This window comes from Anopheles nili, chromosome 3, assembly GCF_943737925.1.
Source record: "Anopheles nili chromosome 3, idAnoNiliSN_F5_01, whole genome shotgun sequence".
Classification (NCBI taxonomy): Eukaryota; Metazoa; Arthropoda; class Insecta; order Diptera; family Culicidae; genus Anopheles; species Anopheles nili.
Genome location: NC_071292.1, coordinates 54,869,066 through 54,890,015, shown reverse-complemented (window position 1 = coordinate 54,890,015; position 20,950 = coordinate 54,869,066). Strand labels below are relative to the sequence as shown.

The 20,950-nt window shown below is 39.3% G+C and overlaps 3 protein-coding genes across 3 annotated transcripts; all 3 read right to left on the bottom strand.

Annotated features, from left to right (window-relative positions):
• Positions 1–1,356: 1,356 nt before the first annotated feature.
• LOC128724635 (uncharacterized) lies at positions 1,357–7,107 on the bottom strand. Its single transcript, XM_053818358.1, has 8 exons — positions 6,913–7,107; positions 5,288–6,839; positions 4,688–5,170; positions 4,055–4,252; positions 3,325–3,990; positions 2,897–3,063; positions 1,848–2,666; positions 1,357–1,768 (listed from the first exon to the last, which is right to left on the bottom strand). Exons 1-8 carry the CDS (start codon positions 7,105–7,107, stop codon positions 1,607–1,609), a joined length of 4,242 nt encoding a protein of 1,413 aa, XP_053674333.1. The 3' UTR covers positions 1,357–1,606.
• Positions 7,108–10,560: 3,453 nt separating this feature from the next.
• LOC128723134 (uncharacterized) lies at positions 10,561–15,853 on the bottom strand. The gene is made up of 4 exons (XM_053816845.1): positions 15,764–15,853; positions 14,997–15,181; positions 14,476–14,563; positions 10,561–12,746 (listed from the first exon to the last, which is right to left on the bottom strand). The coding sequence occupies exons 1-4, from the start codon at positions 15,851–15,853 to the stop codon at positions 11,199–11,201; spliced, it is 1,911 nt and encodes a 636-aa protein (XP_053672820.1). The 3' UTR covers positions 10,561–11,198.
• A 774-nt stretch (positions 15,854–16,627) lies between these two features.
• On the bottom strand, positions 16,628–18,127 carry LOC128723344 (pyridoxal kinase). The gene is made up of 3 exons (XM_053817073.1): positions 17,815–18,127; positions 17,491–17,740; positions 16,628–17,341 (listed from the first exon to the last, which is right to left on the bottom strand). Exons 1-3 carry the CDS (start codon positions 17,905–17,907, stop codon positions 16,758–16,760), a joined length of 927 nt encoding a protein of 308 aa, XP_053673048.1. The 5' UTR covers positions 17,908–18,127; the 3' UTR covers positions 16,628–16,757.
• Between the last annotated feature and the right edge of the window lie 2,823 nt (positions 18,128–20,950).

Sequence of the window (20,950 nt, the reverse complement as noted above, 5' to 3'; positions counted from 1 at the left end):
TCGGACCGGCTGTCACGCGCTGCTGGCTTTAGTGACTGCTGTATTTTATCTATTTTGTTTTTACACGAACAATGGTCAGCAAATGACGCGTGCATGATGGATCGTAACATCCGCAAACGATACCGGGACTAGAATGCACCATTTTTTCCCCCTAGTTCTCCTAAGTGGTATCATATCACTATAAGCACAATACCAATCGTGAGCCATGTGAGGCTTAATTTTAGGATTAAGGAACGAGAGGTTTATTCAGATAAAGATTTTGATTTAAAAAAAAAAGCAAGTAACCCGTAATGCGAACAATACCGGACACTGTTACTCACTGTTCTTCCCGTCACGAACGACAACAACTCTCGAACTAAACTGGTTGCAGCTCTTCGAGTATTTCTTGAGACATTTTGGTCAAGCGCCGACGAGTTGGGTCCGAAATCGAGGAGCGTGCACCCCATTTTCACTTTCTCTGACTGAGTTTCCCAACTGCCGCTCTTCGCTCTCGTCGTTTTCCCAATCTCTCTGTGTGTGCTCACAATATCAGGCGTACTCTCGGTCGCTCTTTCCTGTCTATATGTACTTGCACACGAGAGCATTTGATAAGCGTACCATTTTCTTCTCGTGCAGGCGTTTTCCGGCTGTGTTTCACTATTTTCTACCTTTCTCTGGTTCAGATCGCTTGAAAACGGGGATTTATTTTGCAAAAGCAGCAAGATAAGCAAGTACACATTGCATCCATTCTCCACCCGATCTTCTCTCGTGGGTAGAATCTCATTGAATCGTACTCTCCGAATCGCCTCTATTATAAGCTCTTAGTAATTTGTTGCCGTAGTAAAACTCTTATTATAAAATCAAAAAGAATAAGGCCTGAATAACAAAGAATAAAATTCAAAAATGCACAACCAAACATAAATTACAAATGTTTGAAGAAAACGAATCAGACTATCATAACTTTTCTTTAACCGGTTTTCCAGGAACAGAACCTTTATTCTTATAAATTTTGCCGATAATCTAATTTCTATCAGGTTTTTTTTTCTTCAAACATTTCGGGAGAGCGTTTATTGCAGCTAGCAGCATTCTGCCTGAACAAACCCACGAAAAACCAAACAACCATTTTTATAATTGTATCTAAACCATGCAAAAAAGTGATAAGGATAAGCATCAGCTTGTGCATATGTTTACAAATTTTACGCAATTCAGAATGCCATGAGAACTAAAATAGAAATCGTTAATTAATTGTTTTTTTTTAAGAAATGCATTTATTGTTTCAGTTCATCGTTTTAATTCAGTTGTTTAATATGAAATTTATATAAAGATCACGGCGCGCTATTATGTGACAATGACAAAGTACGCACATGCCGCAGAGATTTAGCCTCTTCATTGCTGAAAGAAATTAAATTAATATTCAGAATTGAAAATTAACAAAATTCTATCTCAAATTACGATGAAATTTAAGATACACATTATGAATCAAATTTGTTGTCATTTGTTGATGCAGTTTAATGAATTCTTAAAACTAAATAATACAGCCATGATTAATCCGGCGTGGAATTTGGTTGCATAAATTAACGGTGGCAAAGAAAAATATTTCAAATAGTTTGTACATAACAAATGAATTTCAAACCGAACTACTAGAGAATCGCGGTTTTGTGATTCGCAGTCGCTGCATTATATTATTCACCATACACTGCCTGAACTCCTCTTCATTACGGTCCTCCAAATGGCAATATACATTCCTTTGTTCTGCATCTGCCAACAATGAAGACCAGACAGGTTTGCTCTACGTACAGAGAGAAAATTATAGAAAATACAAATTTGTTCGTTCGCTTTTGTATTAACCGAGCAGGCCAACAACTTACACGTAAATTAGCGAAATTCCCACACAAAACGAGGCACTGACGGGCACGTGTCATCGCCACATTTATACGTTCCGGTTTGTTCAGAAATCCAGCACCATTCGACCGTGCCAATGATATAATAACCACATCGTATTCTTTACCCTGTACCGAGTCAATCGAATGAACTTCAACCTGCGTCAATGTGTTGTTCCGCAAACAGGGAATCAGCTCGTTTTTATGCCGTGCATAAGGCGTTATGATCGCGAATGATGTGTGCTCTGGACAGCACTTCACTACCTGCTTCATCAGCTCCACGACGAACAAAATCTCATCCTTATTGTAGATCTCGTGCTGAGCCTGAGTCAGTTCTTGGTCATAGCTTAAGCTAATCACCATATAAGGCTGCAGAGGAATACATTTTCTTTGATCTTCTGTCGAAGGGTCGTTTTTCAAACGGTCCCCATAGAAGTACGAATTGGGCCATTTACAAATTTCAGGATCCATCCGATACTGGGTGCTAATGGAATATCTCTGCGTTAGTCTTTCGCTCTCGTAGAATTGGTATATGCGAGAAAAAAGAGACATAGTGAATCCCGAATCAACGGATTTTCGATCAAGTACCGTCGCTGGTAGCTGTTGCACGTCCCCAATTAGCACCATCTTCGATACGTTGTATTGCAGTGGTAATAGAGTGTATAGTTCGGTACATTGGCTTGCCTCGTCAATGAGGCACACGTCGAACTCGATGTTTTTACAAAATAATCCCAGCATTGAACAGCTACCTAGTGTCGTACAAACGATATCAGCCTCCTGCAGCAGCATATTCCGGATGGAAATTTGCTGTTTTTTCCATTCCGCTGATGATACTTCTACTGTCAGGTTGTTATCATTCCCTAGGCGTTTTCGCTTTTGTATCATCTCGTTCAGTTTGTATTCGCTTACATTATTGCCTTTGGCAAGTTCTTCTTTCGCCATACGGATCCGGCTGTCCAGTACCTTTCTCTAAAAGGTGCAATAGTGTCAATTAAAATTTCCTTGAACATTTTACTGTATGCAATATAGATAATCACCTCCTTCTGATACATATTCTTCAAATGCTCATCATCGCTATTTACCACTATGCGATTTACTCGGTTAATCTCGTCCTGTACCAACCTATCGATGAACACTTCGTTGCATTCAGGGTCTATCTTACATTTTGTTCCCGTTCGTATAACTTTGCAGCGGTCATAATTAGCTTTAGACAAAATGAAGAAAAAGCATTGAAACAAGACAAGTAGAGATAAGAATGCAAAACAAAAATGAAATAAGTCATAAAACGAAAATAAAGAAAAACAAAATAACAAACAGTGCGCTACCAAGCAAGAACTAATAACATTGAACAAAAGGATAAAGATATAAATAGTTTAATGTCTTTTTCCTAACAGTTCTTGATTTTATGGGGTTTTCTCTGTTAATTAAAATAATTACTTTAGATATGATTAAACAACATACTTACTATAATTTTTTTGTAATTTCAAAAGATTTTTGACGATCACATCAATCGCTGTGTTAGAAGACGCACACACCAATATCTTCATTCGGTTCTTATTAACAGGAACTAAACGCATTAACTCGAGTACCAAATAGCTAATGACTCTTGATTTACCCGTTCCAGGCGGACCTTGTATGAGAGAAATGCTTGGTTTGTCCTTGTAACCGATTTCGCCCAACACTAACGACAACACATTTCTTTGATCTTTGTTAAGGCTGTGCTCCAAATTGTCCATTATGGGTTTCGATTGTAGTACAGATAGAATGGCCGAAGTCTGTTGGATGTTATACGCTGGTGAAAGAATGTTTGTCAGAAGGTGCGAATATTTTAATATGCAGAGCGCATTGCATTGGCGCAAATAGAAGTTGATTGCTGTCACTGGATGGAATATGAAATCACTTCCGCTCCGCAACCCAGGTAGTTCACGAGACGCCGCGTATAAAATAACATTCATTAGTTGAGCACCGTGTGGGACCAAAATATCATCCACGTTCGTCATTTCTGGTGTACAAAAATATGGCTGCTTGATATAGACGAACAAACTGCACGTTTTATTGAGAGACGATCGGTACTTCAATATACCGCAATCAGGTTTTGGATGTGATGTTTGCACATGTTTACTTACATACACTGCAATTAAGATTAAAGGACATATAAAAAGTGAAATATTTGTATCGCGATTTAGTATACTAACCTTTACAAACAATTTGTGCAATATCAAATTGTCCAGTGTATTGACAGGAAACATCTACAAGCTTCAAAGATTGCAAAAATGATCTGGAGTGAATGACTATGTCATTCCAGATTTCTCGCAAGATAAATGGCATGAATATTTTCTTGAACGTTTCAAATGTGTCATAGCTTTCCACACAAGGAAGCATTTTATATCCTGCTGGAAACGGTCCGTTATTCAATGGGTCAAATTGCGTTAAAGGCTCGTTTATTGGTGGAGGGTGCCATTTGAGAATTTCATCTAATATCTCCAACTCCTGTTTTTGAACTTCCGCTTGACATTTTTTCAAACAAATTTTTTCCGGAACATCATTTTCGAGAGTTGGTTCAATCCAGAAAATTTCATTCCGATCTTCTAAAATTGTAACACGTTTGGTACCGGAACCGCGCCTGTATTGTTGATTGTCAGATTTTTTTAAAATACTCTTCTGCAAACTTGCTGTGCAATGACTTGACGGTACTGGTGGTGTGATTACCGAACGAGAATATACTTTTAATCCTTTCGATCTATCGTCTCTGGCGGATGCATTAAGCGTTGCTTCCTTATTGCTTGACAGTTGTACTAAACTCGGCGGAAGCGGTAACTTTGAAGTACACTTGGCCGATTGAGCTTCTAGTTGTTTGGCGGCACTGATGCGCACGGGTAATTTGCAGTCTGCTGATGGTCCTGGGAGGGGCCGATCGACGTTGCTTACTAGCGCGACGTTTTTAAAGGTCATTTTTTTAGGCCGCATATCAATTACCTCTTCGATTTCCTCATTAGGCACAATATCCAGCATAGTGGATTGTGTACAAACGATGCTCTCTTCCACGATCGTTGGACGAGACGTGGATGGTGCTTTCGATGATGGTGGAGGGACAGGATTTGTGAGAAACATTCCACGGTTATTGGACGTGAATTTAACTTTAGGTTTGGTGATACTACTTTTTTTTACACTTGTTGGTAGAGATTCTTTTGATAATAGATCAATTTGCTTCTTTTTTCCACTAATCTCTTTAAGACGACTATTGCGTTCTTCCTTGTGTTCTTTTTTTTTGTTTGATTTAAATTGCGATTCAATTGGGTTCCGATCCGAAACTGAAATAAAGAAATAATAAGTAAGGTGGCAATAATAAGATATGATAAGTAAGGCTTTTGGTGGCAATTACAGCAAAACATGAAAAAAGTTTCTTTTTTGAGAAAAAATCTACTTACCACTATATCGACGGTTAAGCTTTTTTTTATAAATAGCATCAGCTTCTGCTAAAGTTTCTGGACGGCTATGTGTCGATTTTGAACCTTTCGGTAGTACTTCCATGTGCCCCAGAAAACGCGTCGAGTGTGCAGAAGTATTTGAATCCGAGCCATAAAATCGATCTTTGGGATCATCTTTTTGCAGCTTGTTCTCTGGTGGTACAATCTCTATAGTTCCACCGGGTCTCATAGCTCCAAGAACATCCCAACCCGCAACAGAATTTCTTCTCTGCGTTATGCGTTTTAAGGGTTGATTTGACATTTTGACTTCAAGACCTCTTCTCAAGATCTCGCCTGCATCGGATGCATTCGTATCTACCCCGACATTACGACGTATAGAATTGTCCGACAAAGATCCGGTATTGCCAGATACTTTTTCAACATTCGCAGACAGTTGGTAGTTTCTATTTTTACATAACTTCTTTGCATCCTCTAAAGTGATTTGTTCTAGTGCCCCTATATCTGCTAGTGACTTGCGACGCATGGAAATCATGGAACATTTTTGTATCTCATATGACTGCTTATCAGGAGCCTCATCATCAAACCGCAATTTTTTGGCATTTTTATCTGGTATTACATCCCAATTTGACATTGAATTTCGACGTTTCAGCAAAATTTTAATGGGTGATTGTTTTGGATGTGAGATTGTTTCAATCGGTTTGGTACTCGACTGCTTTGTCTTCGGCAGTTGCAGCTGCAGATTGTTCTCAACCAAATACTTTTTACTTGCTATATCACTAAGCTGTGTCAGAACAGAATTTTTTGAAGACGTGTTCTTTGGAAATTTATCTGTGTCTTTGGTTCTGGGCTTATATCGACTCGTTGCTTCTGCATCGGAATTTATCTTCGAAGCCAAACTAAAATCTGCTTCCTCAATGAGTATGCAATCATCATCCGATTCATAAGCTTCTTGCACGTCGTCAAATTCAAGTTTCATTTCTTTAGACAGTATCTGGGAATACTGTTGGTCATTATACTCGTCGTCAGAAGACAATACTACTGTAATGTCCTGAGCATCTGTAGCAACACGATGCTTTGTGTCTAATTCGTGCTTGACTACCTGTTGGTTTTGTTGGACGTACATATCGTAGTCCTGTTCGAAACTTGATCTTGTTATATTTATTTCCGGAATAGTTACACACACTGGTAATTCTATTCTCGGCTGAAGCGGTTGCTGTGAAGAGGAATCTTTTTCATCGTCATTTGACGAAGGCATCTCTTTTTTGATCGAAAGTTTTGCAGTTTCATCCATCTTCGAAGAAGAACCCTCTGAAGACGGAACACCTACCGTCTTATCATCAACTTCATCGTCTTCGTCAGATATGGTAATAGCTTCATCACCATTTGGTCTCCTGCAGACTCTATACATAAGTAGACTTTGATTTAGTTTGTAGTACTGCTGTATTTCCTGGTTGTTATAGCCAAAGTTGACTATGTCGCCTTCTTTGAGCGTTTGCCTTCCGGGCATGTACTTGCCCAAACAAATCTCGTTTATGTACGTGCCCGACATTGACTGTTAAGTATACATAATTTTAACACGGATTTTTTTAACCTGAAACATTGATAATGTCTGTTGCTATACGTACAGAGCAATCGGTGACCGTAGGTACTCCATCGATGACTTCCAAAACGCAATGGATTCGCGAAATATGTCTATACATAGTTGAATTGAACCTTACCGTAGATCCCAGTTCGCGTCCAATTGTGACTTTTCCCTTCAGCGGCAATGGAATGGTCTTATGTTCGTTGTGGAAAAACCGCGATAAATACCAGTCCGACATTCTGGTAGTGCTGTAAACACCAAAAACAGGGTAGAAAAGTAAGCGGTTGTGCGATTCATGGACCAAACAGATGCTTTTACCAAATTTCAAGGCTTTTCGATGTTGATTCCATTTCAGTTCACTTTGGAAACCGTTAGCAATACAAAAATTCACTATCTATTACATACAATAATCGACAATCTACGAACATTTCATTAAAAGAGCGCAACTTAACTCCCATACAAATCATTTGGTTGTCAATTCTTTGCCAATGTTCACGATATCCGCGGGAAACTGACGTTCCAGCTGAATTCGATTGTTTAAAAATGCCCGCTTCTTATAACTTCTATACGTTACAAATTTTGCTTAAAATTATTCATGTATTTATGCTCTAATATGCTCATACTAATCACATATGACTTAACAAATAGATTTCATTATGAATTAAATAAGCCATCTTGTCATCCATGCGTCTGCATTTGTCACACCACTGTGCTATGCCGGATACAATGATGGAATGTTGGTATTCAATTTTCAGTAAATGCTTAGAACTCATGACATAACGCATTTGTTTACAAATTTGCGGTGAGAAGAGGTAATTGTTCGTAAAACGAAGTTGATCGTAGGTTTCTTTAATAGTTTCGAATGGTTATCATTCCAGAACACTTGTTATTATGTGGGGAAATATAGTTACTCGATTAAGATCAATCTGCACGGTGTCGCTGGTTCGCTCCGCTCAGGAAATAAGACCGGCGGTTAAGCCTATTACTGCTACTACGACAGCATGCTTTCATTCGCTTTTCCAGCCTTCGTTAAAAGCTTCGCCTTTAGTAAATCAATGCTCCAAGCAAGCCTTGTCCAGCCCGCATCTGCTGCAGTCACCACTGGTGCCTCTACTAACCTTCGTCAGCGGATTCAAAGTTAAGGGCCGACTGAAGCGACGATGCAAAGATTGTTACTTTGTAATGCGTCAAGAACGGCTGTACGTGATTTGCAAAACGCATCCTCGCCACAAACAGATGTCCATGAAGAAGCATGAAAGCAACACCTGGATACTGACCGATGCCACTCAGAGCAAAATTCGTGCATGGTGAAAGGAAACACACACGGAATACCAACATGTAGTTCAAAAAGCGTAATGAAACCAGTCTAAACTAATTATATTCGAAAAATACACCACACTGCGATATGTAGACGCATCCGTATCTATTAGTTGGTTTATTCGAATTTTCTGTAAGCAAAAAAACGATTGTTGTTTGAATAAAATTATTCTATGTACATAATATGAAAACGTGTAAGTATTGTTTATGTTTTGACGCTATCGTTGACAGTGCCGTACGACGTTGTATGTGCAGCAGTTTCGGTTCGTGTTACATGGGATGGAAGAGTACCCCAAATGGGACAAATCCTTCAAAAGCTACCATTTCTCAACGCCTAAATCGATATATCTAAAGTGTATCACACGGATAGCTAGAGTTGCTATGAATGATAAATTCTCAGTAGTTTGAGTGATCCATTTTGATCTTGTTGGAAAAGGTCAAAACTACTTATAGTTGATTTCATTACAGCCAGACAGTTCTGCTATTGACATATTGCTTGTCATGTTCTTCGGAAAATACAAACCGGAAATTGATGATCGGAAATCCGAAACTCGAATTCACTACAATAGGGATAGGAGTGAACCGGATATAAGACATTAGTGACATTAATCAGTTTTTACTGTATGTTTACAAATAAGATATAGCTTTAAGGTGAAATAGTGTTCAATAGTAAAAAGAGTGGTCAACGCAATTACGGACTTCTTTTCTCAATTCCTATTTCTCAACAAATAAAATGATATTATGGGAACTAAGGAGTGATATTATGTTATCATACGGTTAAGTGATGATATGAAAGTGTGTTTGTGATTTCAACATTGCAGAACAGAACGATCAATGGTTAGTTCTAATTGTCTTTTTCTTCCTTACTCGCTAAACATGTCATATAATTTAACTATGCTTACATCGAGTATAGTTTTACTCAACGTTTATACTATTGATATTTTTCTTCTATTCCAATTCTATTACTAATTGGCTGACAACGGCGCTCGCGAGCAGTTCCGGCCTCGTTTGCAGCAGACCAAGATCGTGCAATGCTTGTAGCAACAGAGAAGTAAGTACTGTACTAAACAGTAGTAAATTAGATAAGTGAGTAGATTGTTTACTAAAAATTCCATCATAAAATCTTTTCATATAAATTCCCATGCATGCTCTGAAATTTTGAATGGTTCTGTTACATGTGAATCATGGTAATACAAAAAAAAACTGCAAAAAATGATCTGCTTGGAAGTCTACAATTATGGCAAATAGAGAAATAGAAAATGTTTCGCGATCTATTAAAACACAATTTTGTATCTGATTTCATCAACTTGAGAGCGAAGGTATGCTTCCGGATATTTTAATTTTGCATCAACATAAACTCGTATAAGTCACAATCTTAGATATCTCTTCGATATTTCATAGATATTCTTCCTAATTGGCCCAATTTGTGAAGTATTACCCTTATACAAGTAGTACCTTTGCGCAGTCATTTCCTCAACATCTATAACTCAAGAGAAATATAGCTGTAGTGCTTTGGTCACTATTGAAACAACTTTACAAACTATAATTTCCGTTCTTGATGGTCCTCATCAGACATTTTTAACATGGAGCCAAAGATTATAACCCCTGAGAGCCGCATGAGCAAGCAGGTCATTCATACGACAAAAAACTACAAAGTCAAAAAATAAGTTAACTAATTACTTTGAATTACATGACATACTTGTACTTTCAATGATATTTTAAAATCACTGTTTTGGTCTGCAAATGTGATATAACCGGAAAATATTGATATTTTTACATTTGATTTTGTATACTAATCAGCCTACGAGCATAAATGAGTTTGGCATCACTGGTTTACAATAATACACTATCTGAAATAAATGCTACTGTAGCATATTTCATCTTGTTTCAAAAGGAAATTTGTGGTTGAGAGAGAATTCCAAAATGCCTCTAAGAAGCGAAATGTAATTCATGGTTGAGCTCTAGTTTGTACCCAACCGATCAAACAGAAAATGCCCGGGGTAAAGAAAAGGCAAGAAATGGTCATTTGGGATTTTCAATGTCAGCACACGTGATAGCTTCAAGGTGGTGAACGTTTTGCAAATAGCAGTTGAGCAGAATACGTTGTAGAACAGATGTTATAAAATAGACGGAAACGTTCCAGAAAGGAAGAAAGATTCATGCTATTTTATATCTTGCAAATACAAGAATCTGTAATGGCAGGGGAAGAAAAGTTGGGAAAGCTCGAAGGAAACTTGCCCAAACTAATTTCTCAACAAAGAGCAAGAGAAATGGAAAGGAAAATAAAAAAATTGAATTCCTATGTAGCGTCCCTAATTTATCATCTAATCGACATAATAAATAACGATAACAGAGTGATATTTTTCTTGCTGCCAATCTTTATTCATACAATTTGTTTTCTCATCGTACTGTTTAGAACGATGAGCAATGTTTACAGCGATATATGCTCCAGGAAAATCTCCCATCTTAGTCCCAAGCATACCATAGTTTTGCGTTAGATTGGCTAGAAACATCATTTTTAATTTCGAACATCATTTTCTTGGCCTGTCTTGACATTCTATTAGCTGTTAATGGTCATTCTATGTACCTGAGGAAAAGGGTCATTTTCAAAATCGACGACAGTTTTACAGATGGTTTTGATAAACGGCTCGAGGAGAGGCCGATTTTGGTATTGGATAAAACTTAATGGAAAATATAAAAATATATATATATCCGTAACTGCCCAAGGCGTACCGCGATCTTACAAGCGTTCTGCGATAGCAGCGTAAATTATGTTGAAATTCAATCCCGATTTAGTTCTGTTTATCAACTAAACGAGATTAAAGTAAACAGTAAACGGGACATAGTGCAAAAGTAAATCAGATGAAGCTCATATGTACAAGCGGGTTTGGTTTTGTTCAATTTAAATACTTTTAAAGCAATTAGAGTACACAAACATCGCTATAAACTGATTGAATCCGTCCAAAGCCGTCAGCAAATGGGAATCCTTTACACAGTATACAGAAATTTTGTCTAGTCCGAATCACGATCGCTTTCTGACCCACTGTTCGACCCTTCTCGATCACTATCTTTATCGCTTCCACCTTTATCGGAATGATCCTCGCGATCGCTTTCCTTGTCTGTTTCATTATCGCTATGATCTGCTGAACCACCATCCGACCCACGTTCTGATCCCTGGTCCGATCCGACATCTGATCCGCGTTCTGAGCTACGACGATCGTCCTTTTCTTCTTCGCGATCCGAATCCTCTTCGTCCTTCGTGGAAGAACCGTTGCTTTTATTGGCCTTCGATTGCTCCACGTACGCACCTGGAGGTGTTTGTACGGCATTCTGCGAATCTTCGTTTTGTAACTGTTGCTGCTGCTGCTGTTCCATGGTCCGTGTAGAAGTCTTTTTATCGCTGTCATCATCTTTGTCCGAATCACGAGGACTTTCTTTTCCCGAGTCAACATCTCGCGGGCTTTCCTTGCCGCTGTCACGCGGTGTGTTCCTACCAGAACCGCCCTTATCGGAGCCCTTTTCGCTGTCGTTCTCTTTATCCTCTTTGTTGCTGCTATTATCATCTTCGTCACCGTCGTCATCATCAAGCATCCGGTTACGAACACCGCCTCCAGCGCCCCGACTGAGCGTCGAAGAATATTTCTCCTTGTCCGAGTTGTCCTTCATATCGCCGGAAGCTTTGCTGAGCTTGCTCAATTTCGTCGTGGCCAAGTAACCGCTTACTACCTTTTTCTTTTTGCTTTCATCTCGCTCCTTGACGGCTTTCGAAAGTGCTGCGATCTCGAGAAGCTGAGCTTTTATTTTTTTATTCAGCACGTCGAGTTTGAACTCGTAATTTTTCTCCATGTCTTTATACTTTTTAATTAGTTCCTGTTCAAGATGAAAATGCTTCCCCTTCCAGGCACTGATTTCTTTCTCCTTCTCCAGTATGACGCCATCTTTTTGCTTCAGCTTCCGCTGTAACGTTGCGATCGTTTCTTTAAGCTGTGTCATTGCAATTACGTGGTCCGAGCTATGAGGATCCACATAACCACCACCGCTGCCACTATTGGCGCTTTTCATGAGAAGCTTATCCGCTGGCATATCCGGTATCATTTTACCCGTATCGGAGCGAGGTTTTTTGTTGGACGACGACGAATGTCGCCCATTGTCCGTTCGTCCACCGTTGTTGCTGCCAGCTCCGCCACCTCCGCCTCCTGGGCCACCGCTATCGATTCGATCGACACCGCTTGATCCCGTAGGACCGACGCTTCCCTGTCCGCTCATACCCATACTAAGATCTCCAAGAGGTGGAAGGCTGGACATGCCGCTACCGGCCAAATTTAGCCCTCCACTGTTGCCCTGTCCACCAGCGGAGCTGATCTTTTCTCGATCGTGCATACGATCTCGTCGATCGTTACTTCCTCCTGTTACTCCAGTGCTACCGCTCAGTGGAGGTGGGAAAGATCCTTCAGCGGCGCGCTTTTTGGCCCGTCGTCGCTCATTCTCTACCTGTCGGGCTTTGGTGAGAGCACGTTTGTACGATAAAGTACACAGCCAGCAGAGTAGTTTGCCATCAACCTGGTAGAGAAAACAAAAACAAAAAAACTTAATATACTTTGCTCAAAGAGTTATGCTTTTTTCAGAAGCAACGTAAGCTAAATGATAATAAAATCCAATACGCTAAATGCAAAGGATCCGAACTCATCCACAGTCACATCACACAAAAGATCACGATTTTCCTAGCTGATGTTAAGCTTGTTTTTCCACGTAATAGCTTACTTTTGATTCAAATTTCAATCGATCAACTTGCATATCATTACACTTATGGCACAAATACAGTTAAACCTCTTCATGTCCATGCTTTAAGCATGCATTCGCGCATAATGTGCAAACGCAATGTTAAGCTTTAGGTCAATAGTAAGGATTTAAGATGAGGATACATACGTCGTTGGAATGATTATGACGCAAAACATATAAAGGTTTCTGGTGGAAAGAGCGATTTCAAGAACATGCTTTTCATTCTCTGCTATTTATGTTACTATTGCTGATTTTTGTATTATTTATGATCAATTTTGTTCTAACGAAAACTAATTCCTATTTCTTATGTTTCTTTTAAACTTAATCAACAAGGCCTGTCTATTTCTATCCCAAATATAGGTACATCTGTATGATTCACGTAGTTATAAATGATTTGTACGCATGTCTTATTTTCTTCAATTATTCTCGTTTTGCTAGTTCTTTTAACAGCCTTTGTGACGCACATCAAATTTTTATGTAACATAACGATTACTGAAGAAATTATTCTTCAAGTAAATTAACCGTGGTTCAAATTACATCGCGCGTTATTTATCTAATTCCAATTTAAAGCATTAACGCAGATTAATGTGTATGTACATGATACTACGGTATTCAGAATAGTATTATCAATATCATAATATACTGTTTGTACTACCCTATAGCTATTGAAATTTTAGCAGTGTTGCAAATAGCGTATTGACGCCAAACCTTCATCAATTATCTGTTGAGCTAACTATCTTAGTTGTTTGTCATAACTCACGCTGTTGTAACATGCTACAAACAAAACGTTACAATATGTTTCATTTTGAGCTCAAACTACAAGTTTTTGTTGCATTTTTAAGACTCATTCAAAACACTATAATGCACGTCACGTACGTAATTAAATCTAAAAAATTTCTTTAACTGTCCTATAATATTGGCAGCACAACAATTCGCTACCATAGTCGTTATAACAATATGAACCTTATTTATGTTAACGTTTACATATTAGTTGCAAAATCTATAATTATAGTAACTCTTACACTGTCAACTGTGAAAATTGGTATTATGCAGTTAAATACTGATATAGACTGGCTAATATTCTGCAGTTTTGAACAAATTGGTTCTAGTTCCTGGTACAAATTTAACTCTATACTATTCTATCTATATAAAATCAGCAACATTCACGTAGGTGGAAGGAAGAGTTGGATCGTTTTTCTTCGTGGTGAGTGCAAGGGGTCCTGCTTGCTGTCTGTTTGTGCAAGGGCCACACCGACCTCGAAAACCAACAAATGTTGACCCCAATTGATCATATTTGCGTGACTTCTCCGAATCGTTTCTTTGGACTGTGACTGTGGAGGGTGCGTCTTGTGTGTTCATGTTTGGCGCATAGGTCAGGACATTTTCCGCGTCCTCTGAGAAGGCCACATTTGTTCACTGAGCCAAGCCACCAACCCATCACCATAGTATGAGCTCAGCATGATCGTGTTAGGGGGTTTCTCTAGGGCTGAGTCGCGGTTACCATTCTAACCTTATAATCGGGCCTATTAAAGGCGCACCGCTGTTTGCACTGATCGCACGTTACTGCTGGTCCATATTTTAACTCGGAGTTTGTACACCTAATCGGGGAATGGTACAAATATGTTTGCGTCATAATCAAACGATTTCTTGAAGGATTTTTATGTGATGTTTGTGAGAGATTGTTCAGTTGTTTTATAATTAAAATTGATTATACAAAAGGCAACAATAGGCAACAAATAGGAAGAATTGACTTGTGCTGTGATGGGAATGAACCAAAAAAAAGAGCACGTAAATTGATAATGCCCATGGTTAATGATTTAGCTAATATTTATCGAAAACATAACGGATAAAATAGTTATTCCAAAGTAGTGAAAGGATATCTTATCAACTGGTACAAGAAACCAAACGATTGGGAATCCTTAAAGATAAAACAAACCATGGCAACGGAGGGAAAATGAAGGGAAGATTGAGCGAATATAAGAGAAAAGCAACAAACGCCTCAAACAGACAAGGGACTGTAACGACACAAACCTTTGGCATTTGGATCCGATGAACGCAGCAATAATATTGCAGAGCTCGCAAGCGGAGGGCTTTCCATATTGTTTGACGTTTGCCTCGCACTTTCGGCAGATCGCTGACGTGCTACCCTTGGACGTCTGCTGGAATTCCGAGCGGCAATAGGTACACTTTACCACCGGAAACGATCCGCGACAATCCTAACCGTTGATGTAGAGGAAGAAAATAAAATAATCGGAAATCATTAGTACCCTGTGTATGGCATACTCCCAAACTAGTTCGCCTTTGACGTCGTAAGATTGTTGACGATCATGAAGGCATTGAAATGTCGTCAGCACAATTTTCACGGTCACAATGCATTTAAATCGGGATGTGTTTTGTCTTATTCTCTCTCTCTCTCTCTTAAAAAAACACTCGTCTAGACAGATACAGCACAAGCGCTAACGCATTTCTCATTAGCATCACTTTTCATATGAAAATAGAGGCAATAGACACATTGAATCTGAGAGGGATTTTTTAAAAGATGTACTTTTTACGTGAAAGTAGCAAACGTATAGCAACACTTCCCAACAGGTAAACAACAGACACGACGACAAGACACACGCCAAATAGGTGCCATTTTCTCAGGGTCTTATAGCGTCATATTCACTTTCACGTAGCTTCCTTTGTTTTCATGTATCGTAGAAAGGTGAATCACATTCAGAACAGGTTATGAAGAGCTTCTCATCACAGTGTTCAATCATGTTTGTACGACGTGAAACAACACGGATTGAATACTCTACCTTGCAAAGTTGTTGCCCCGGAGATAATTCCTCGAACGGGTGGCGTGAGAAGCATTTGGAGCAAGCAAACAACATTACGGAACTACTCATCCTGTCGAGGATTACACAAAACAAAACCGCACACAATACGGTCAAACCTCACAAACAAACAGCAATATCAATCTTGATGATTTATTTGCTTTTTCAACTAAGCCAAACGGCTTGCTTCTATTCTATGTTTCGTTTTCTGCGTTTTTGCCGTTTTTTTTCGAGCGCGTTCTTTTGATGCTGTACACAATTAAGAAGGTTGGACATCACCGCTGATGACAGGTCATTCAACGAACAGAGAAACCTTTGACAATTTGATTGCAGAATACGTTAAGTATCGCTTACACTTTTCTACAAAATGTTTGAAATAACTACTTGAAATTAGAATTTGTTCGCCAGCATTAGATCATATTGTGTAAAATAACAATATCATTAAAAATTTGACTCTTTTATATCATGCTGCAATTTTAGGCGAAGGTTTTGGTAATTAAAAACCTCATAAAAAAATCTCTTGTGCAAAATTATTCAAATTTTGTGGAACAATGTAACAAGGCAACATTTTGCAGGTAAAAATAGCACGTGGGTGCATTGAATATGTTAAATAATGATGATTATCATAAAACATCAACACTATGGTTAAAAACAATCCAACCAACAATTGGCCAATTGTTCATGTGCTTCTTATCATTTATGCAACATAGTTGCATGCGTTCATTATTCCTTATCTTACAGTCGCGTCCCGAATGTTTCTGGATGTAGATTACGGCTATTTATTTTTTTTTTCTTTGTTTGATGTTTGATAATTTCCTTATCGCCATATAGACAATTGATTGTTAATTCACATATGTATATATATTTGGTTATTTCTCCAATTGTTGCAAATATGGTCGGTTTAACAAAATCAACATTACATATTGTCACACGTCACATGAAAAATAAAAAACTAATCTTTTTCATCGTCCTTCTATCAAACCTTTTCACATTTTAACGTTATCTTCGGTTGCTCAATGTCGGCCTTACTTTGGATCAGTTTCAGTTCTCGTTGTTGAGATGTTACCGGCACTTTTCCCAGGAGAACCTGCTCTGGGATACAGCTCAGGGTTTTCGTAATAACTGCCTGTAGCGTGGCAATAGAACGTTCTAGAGAAGCCGCAATGTTGAAGTTCGTCAACGCAGAGTGCGCTAGAAAGAGCGATGCGAAAAGATCTCCCGTACCGGTAAACCGGATGATATTGTTGCCCTGTTTTGGAATGGCCAAACGATACTGCTCCGATTTGGAACTAGCACGACTGCTTACATATGCAAGCAATGTATCTTTAGTGCCTAGTTCGGACGAAGAAATTGCAACCGTATCCACGCCCTTCTCGTGAAACCATTGCATCGCCTCCCAGACGTCTTTTTCCGACTTAATTGGCTTTCCAGTGAGCAACTCCACTTCGTATTGGTTAGGCGTGATTATGTCAGCTAGCGGAACAATTTCGTCGCGATAAATCGGCAATAATTCCTTCGGGACGTACATAACTCCATCATCTCCCATTACCGGATCACATACTGTAAAACGAATGAGTTGTTTCACTTAACTCTTCAATGCGCAACAATGTTGCAGAAACACTCCCCTCCTCTTTCCCATTTGCCCTATTAAAGCTTATTTAAATATAGATTGTGCTATGTGTACACCAACACAACACCACAATACTTACCGTAGATCAGTTTCTTGTTCACACTTCGTAGTGACTTGATAATGTTTGCGATCTCGCGAAGGAATGTTGGATTGCCCACATATCCGGTCAGCAGATGAGTGTACAGTTTGTGCAAATCATTGTCCACTAGTCCGGAGTATACGTCTGATAGTTCTTTTTCATTCAAGACTTGTCCCTTGAAACCGTTCGCATAGCCAGTATGATTTGAAAACTGTACGGAGTTTATTTGGTCGACTTCAATTCCGAGAACCTATTGATGGATGCATAGGTAAACATTTGAGCAAAGTTAATAATATTGAAACAAGTTTGATATTTCATGCTAACCTGAAGCGGAAACACTGCACTTTTGTTACCAACATGTCCATGTACTACATGGCTTTGAATCGAAAGAACGCGATTACTGATAGTTCCAGCCATTTTTATCGAGAGACACGTTCTTCTGTGCTTCGCGTACTTCACTCGGCTGTTCCAGAAAGTGTACTAACGATGAGTAGCAGGTGACGGTGAGTTTTGAATGCATTTGCTATGCGTTTGTTTCTTGCTGTGTAATCCCAGTCTACACGCCGACAATCACGTGTGAGCACGAAATGTACAATACGTGATAAGATATGGACTTTATGAATACATAACAGAGGTTCTCAATATGCTACTGGGTGTGCAGATAACTTTTTCCTCACCAAAACGCTGATTAGCTACGCAAAACTTGTGGAAACACCCATCAGCATTGTTTTTATTCGCGTTGTTATTTTTTCTCGCTATGTTCTGTGTGACATTTTGAAACTGTCAGTGGTTTGTTGTTGTTGATATTATCATTGAATCAGTTCAATGTCACGTTATGCTCCGCACGCTCAACTAGAATATCTGCATCTTATATGCATCGATTTTTGTTTCAATTTAAATGTTTAATCAATTCAAAAAATTTTATTATTTCAATACAAAACTAAAGAGATTTTGGTGTTCAATATCTATTATAACCTGGTGTAACTAATTATGTTGTATTGCAAATGTTTAATTTAAATTGATAACAATAATTTCCACTCCCGCTACACATTGTAAAGTAGAGACGAAAATCATAAATCACAATTATTGAATCTTCGCTTTACACCTTTACACAATTGAATTATCTTCTCTTTACACCTCCACCTAGTCGAGCATAATGCATCGGATTATCTGAATTAAAGACTTCCCTTCCACTAAAATCCCCAAGAAAACGTGTCGTTGGTATGCGTATGAAGATGTATTTAAAAATGATTACTCGCTTAAAACTACGATCGACCTAGATATCAGGTTTAATAGAAAAGAAAAAAATACTCTGCTCCCAACCGAGCGTTTCCGGCGTCAGACGAAGCTGAACGTCCTTGCGATCTGGGGAGGGATAAGAACGGCCTGTCCCTGTAGTTTCCGCGATGCAGACGAAAATGATAATGACCGTGGATCTGGCGCTGCTCGTCAGGGTTGCGAAACTCAATTGGGGTTCAGTTACACACATACGACGGGCGCACGTATGGTCGAGCATCCTCTCGGGTCGGTGTATCATGGCGGTTTACATTCAATCAAAAATATTAAATTACTTCCATGCCACCGCCAGGGAAATTTTCACTATATTCAGGGAGGGTAGAAGCATCGACTGAATGTTACCGAATATCTTGCAATGTTTGCCGTTACGGTTCCTCGAACTAACGCTGCTGCAATATTCCAATCGCTGGTGTTCTTTTATTTCATCCTTGTAACGAAAGGAATCAAAATGGTCGTTTGTAATACTTTTCCGTTTTGAGAATATCATTTGTAAAATGTACTGGCATATACGCATTTGCAACACGTCAAATAATTACGTGGCACTTCCGTTTGAATATCACCAATAGAACAGGTTTCCGTTTCCTCAGCCATACCGACGGCATTGTTCCGAAGTGAAAAAGGATCAAAGTGGCCACCATAAGTCCTTTGTTGGCTTAAACAACCGGTGTTCGGTTTCTTCGAGTCGTACGGCAAAATTGTTCTCTCGAAGGCAAGGTGTCCTGATTGATCGGTCCTGCACGTGGCCACAGGGGCTTAGGGATACTAATATAGCTTCCCTTATCAGATGTATCCCATCTTGCCATTACGTTTATCTCTGGATCAATCGTGCGCTCGTGGTGAACAGTAGGATCGTATCGTCTTACCTTGATTTGTCCGAATGATTCCTCCTTTTTTATCGCTCCCTTCGGTAGCCTAATTTAGGGTCTCGCCGACTGCCATAGGGTCCTTATTCGAGCCCTTTTGCAGTTGAAGTCTTGACAGAGGTATAGAACAGCCTGGGTCGAGTAAAAACGAGAGATCGATAGAAAGGGAGATACAGATTACAACACCGCCGTGTCTGCTGGTAAATTGTTAAGTACCCACTAGAACTGTTACGGTGTGCTCGCGATGTAGCCCAAAGTTGAGTGGCGCAACGAGATGGTAACGCATCGTTTCAAGTCGAGAGGGCACAATTGTTTGTAAATATTTCCGAACCGGAACTGCACTCCAACTGTGCCCGTTTTTACGTGCTGCAGTACTGCACCGATCTGGGCAAATGACGATGGAAACAAAGTGAACTTGAACGAAGGTAGCAACTAAATATTACCGCCTGCAATAACTGGTAGGATTTGAGTTATGAGAATTTTATATTACTAAACATGTTTTCATAATTAAACTTTTATTGCATCTTACATAATTTGATAGAGAAAAGCGTAAGCAATCAAATACATCACCTGGCAACAGCATCAAAAAGTTTCTACTGTAATAAAACGCTACCAGTTCTAATCCGCTCCATGTGTAACACCGATTTCATCGTTCCAAATCCTGCCGACAATAACTGATTTTTTTGTCTTTTTTTTTCTCACATACCATTCCCTTTTCCCTGCTATTAAGATTACATTCAATTACAATTATGACTGCGACAAACTGCAACCATTCTGTACGCAACATCCACCAACCTTAATCGAGGGTGTTTTCCCTTGCGTTTTTATTTTCCGGGACAAAAAATGTTGCAGAACAAGCGAAAACTGCACTAAATGTTGCATTTTTGCCACCCATAACGCCCCGCCTAGCAAGACGAAGTGCGCTTCGAAAAGAGCGGAAGTAAAAGTGGAACAAACCGACCTTGCACACAAAAAATCTATTGCCACCGATTGTGATCGACACATGCATCTGCCCGGATTTTGGCTAGCAACGATTTTCCGCTCGCGTGCCAATGCGGTCTCCTGTCGGGCATTGTCCCGACCCCCGGAAGTATTGTACGCGAGACATGAGGGACGAAAGACAACAGCAATCGTCATGCGGCAATGTGAAAGGGGAGGGTGATAATTAATTTTCTGTTCAACTCACCTTCCACTCGAGGAACGGCGAGTACCAGCAACGGATGTGTTCTGTGTGGGAGATAAATGAAAAATAAACCATGTCCCTGCGAAACCCCGTTCAGCAAGGAAGCGGGCTCATGTTG

Excerpts from the sequence above, each read along its gene's own strand:
- LOC128724635 (XM_053818358.1), bottom strand. The coding sequence starts at position 7,107 with ATGTCGGACTGGTATTTATCGCGGTTTTTCCACAACGAACATAAGACC. Across the intron at positions 3,991-4,054 it reads TGCACAAATTGTTTGTAAAG|TGTATGTAAGTAAACATGTG; the intron begins GTTAGTATACTA and ends TCTTAATTGCAG. Across the intron at positions 1,769-1,847 it reads GGAATTTCGCTAATTTACGT|AGCAAACCTGTCTGGTCTTC; the intron begins GTAAGTTGTTGG and ends CTCTGTACGTAG.
- LOC128723134 (XM_053816845.1), bottom strand. The coding sequence starts at position 15,853 with ATGAGTAGTTCCGTAATGTTGTTTGCTTGCTCCAAATGCTTCTCACGC. Across the intron at positions 15,182-15,763 it reads CGGGGCAACAACTTTGCAAG|GATTGTCGCGGATCGTTTCC; the intron begins GTAGAGTATTCA and ends ATCAACGGTTAG. Across the intron at positions 14,564-14,996 it reads ATCGGATCCAAATGCCAAAG|GTGTACAAACTCCGAGTTAA; the intron begins GTTTGTGTCGTT and ends TTCCCCGATTAG.
- LOC128723344 (XM_053817073.1), bottom strand. The coding sequence starts at position 17,907 with ATGGCTGGAACTATCAGTAATCGCGTTCTTTCGATTCAAAGCCATGTA. Across the intron at positions 17,741-17,814 it reads GTGCAGTGTTTCCGCTTCAG|GTTCTCGGAATTGAAGTCGA; the intron begins GTTAGCATGAAA and ends ATCCATCAATAG. Across the intron at positions 17,342-17,490 it reads GAACAAGAAACTGATCTACG|TATGTGATCCGGTAATGGGA; the intron begins GTAAGTATTGTG and ends TTCGTTTTACAG.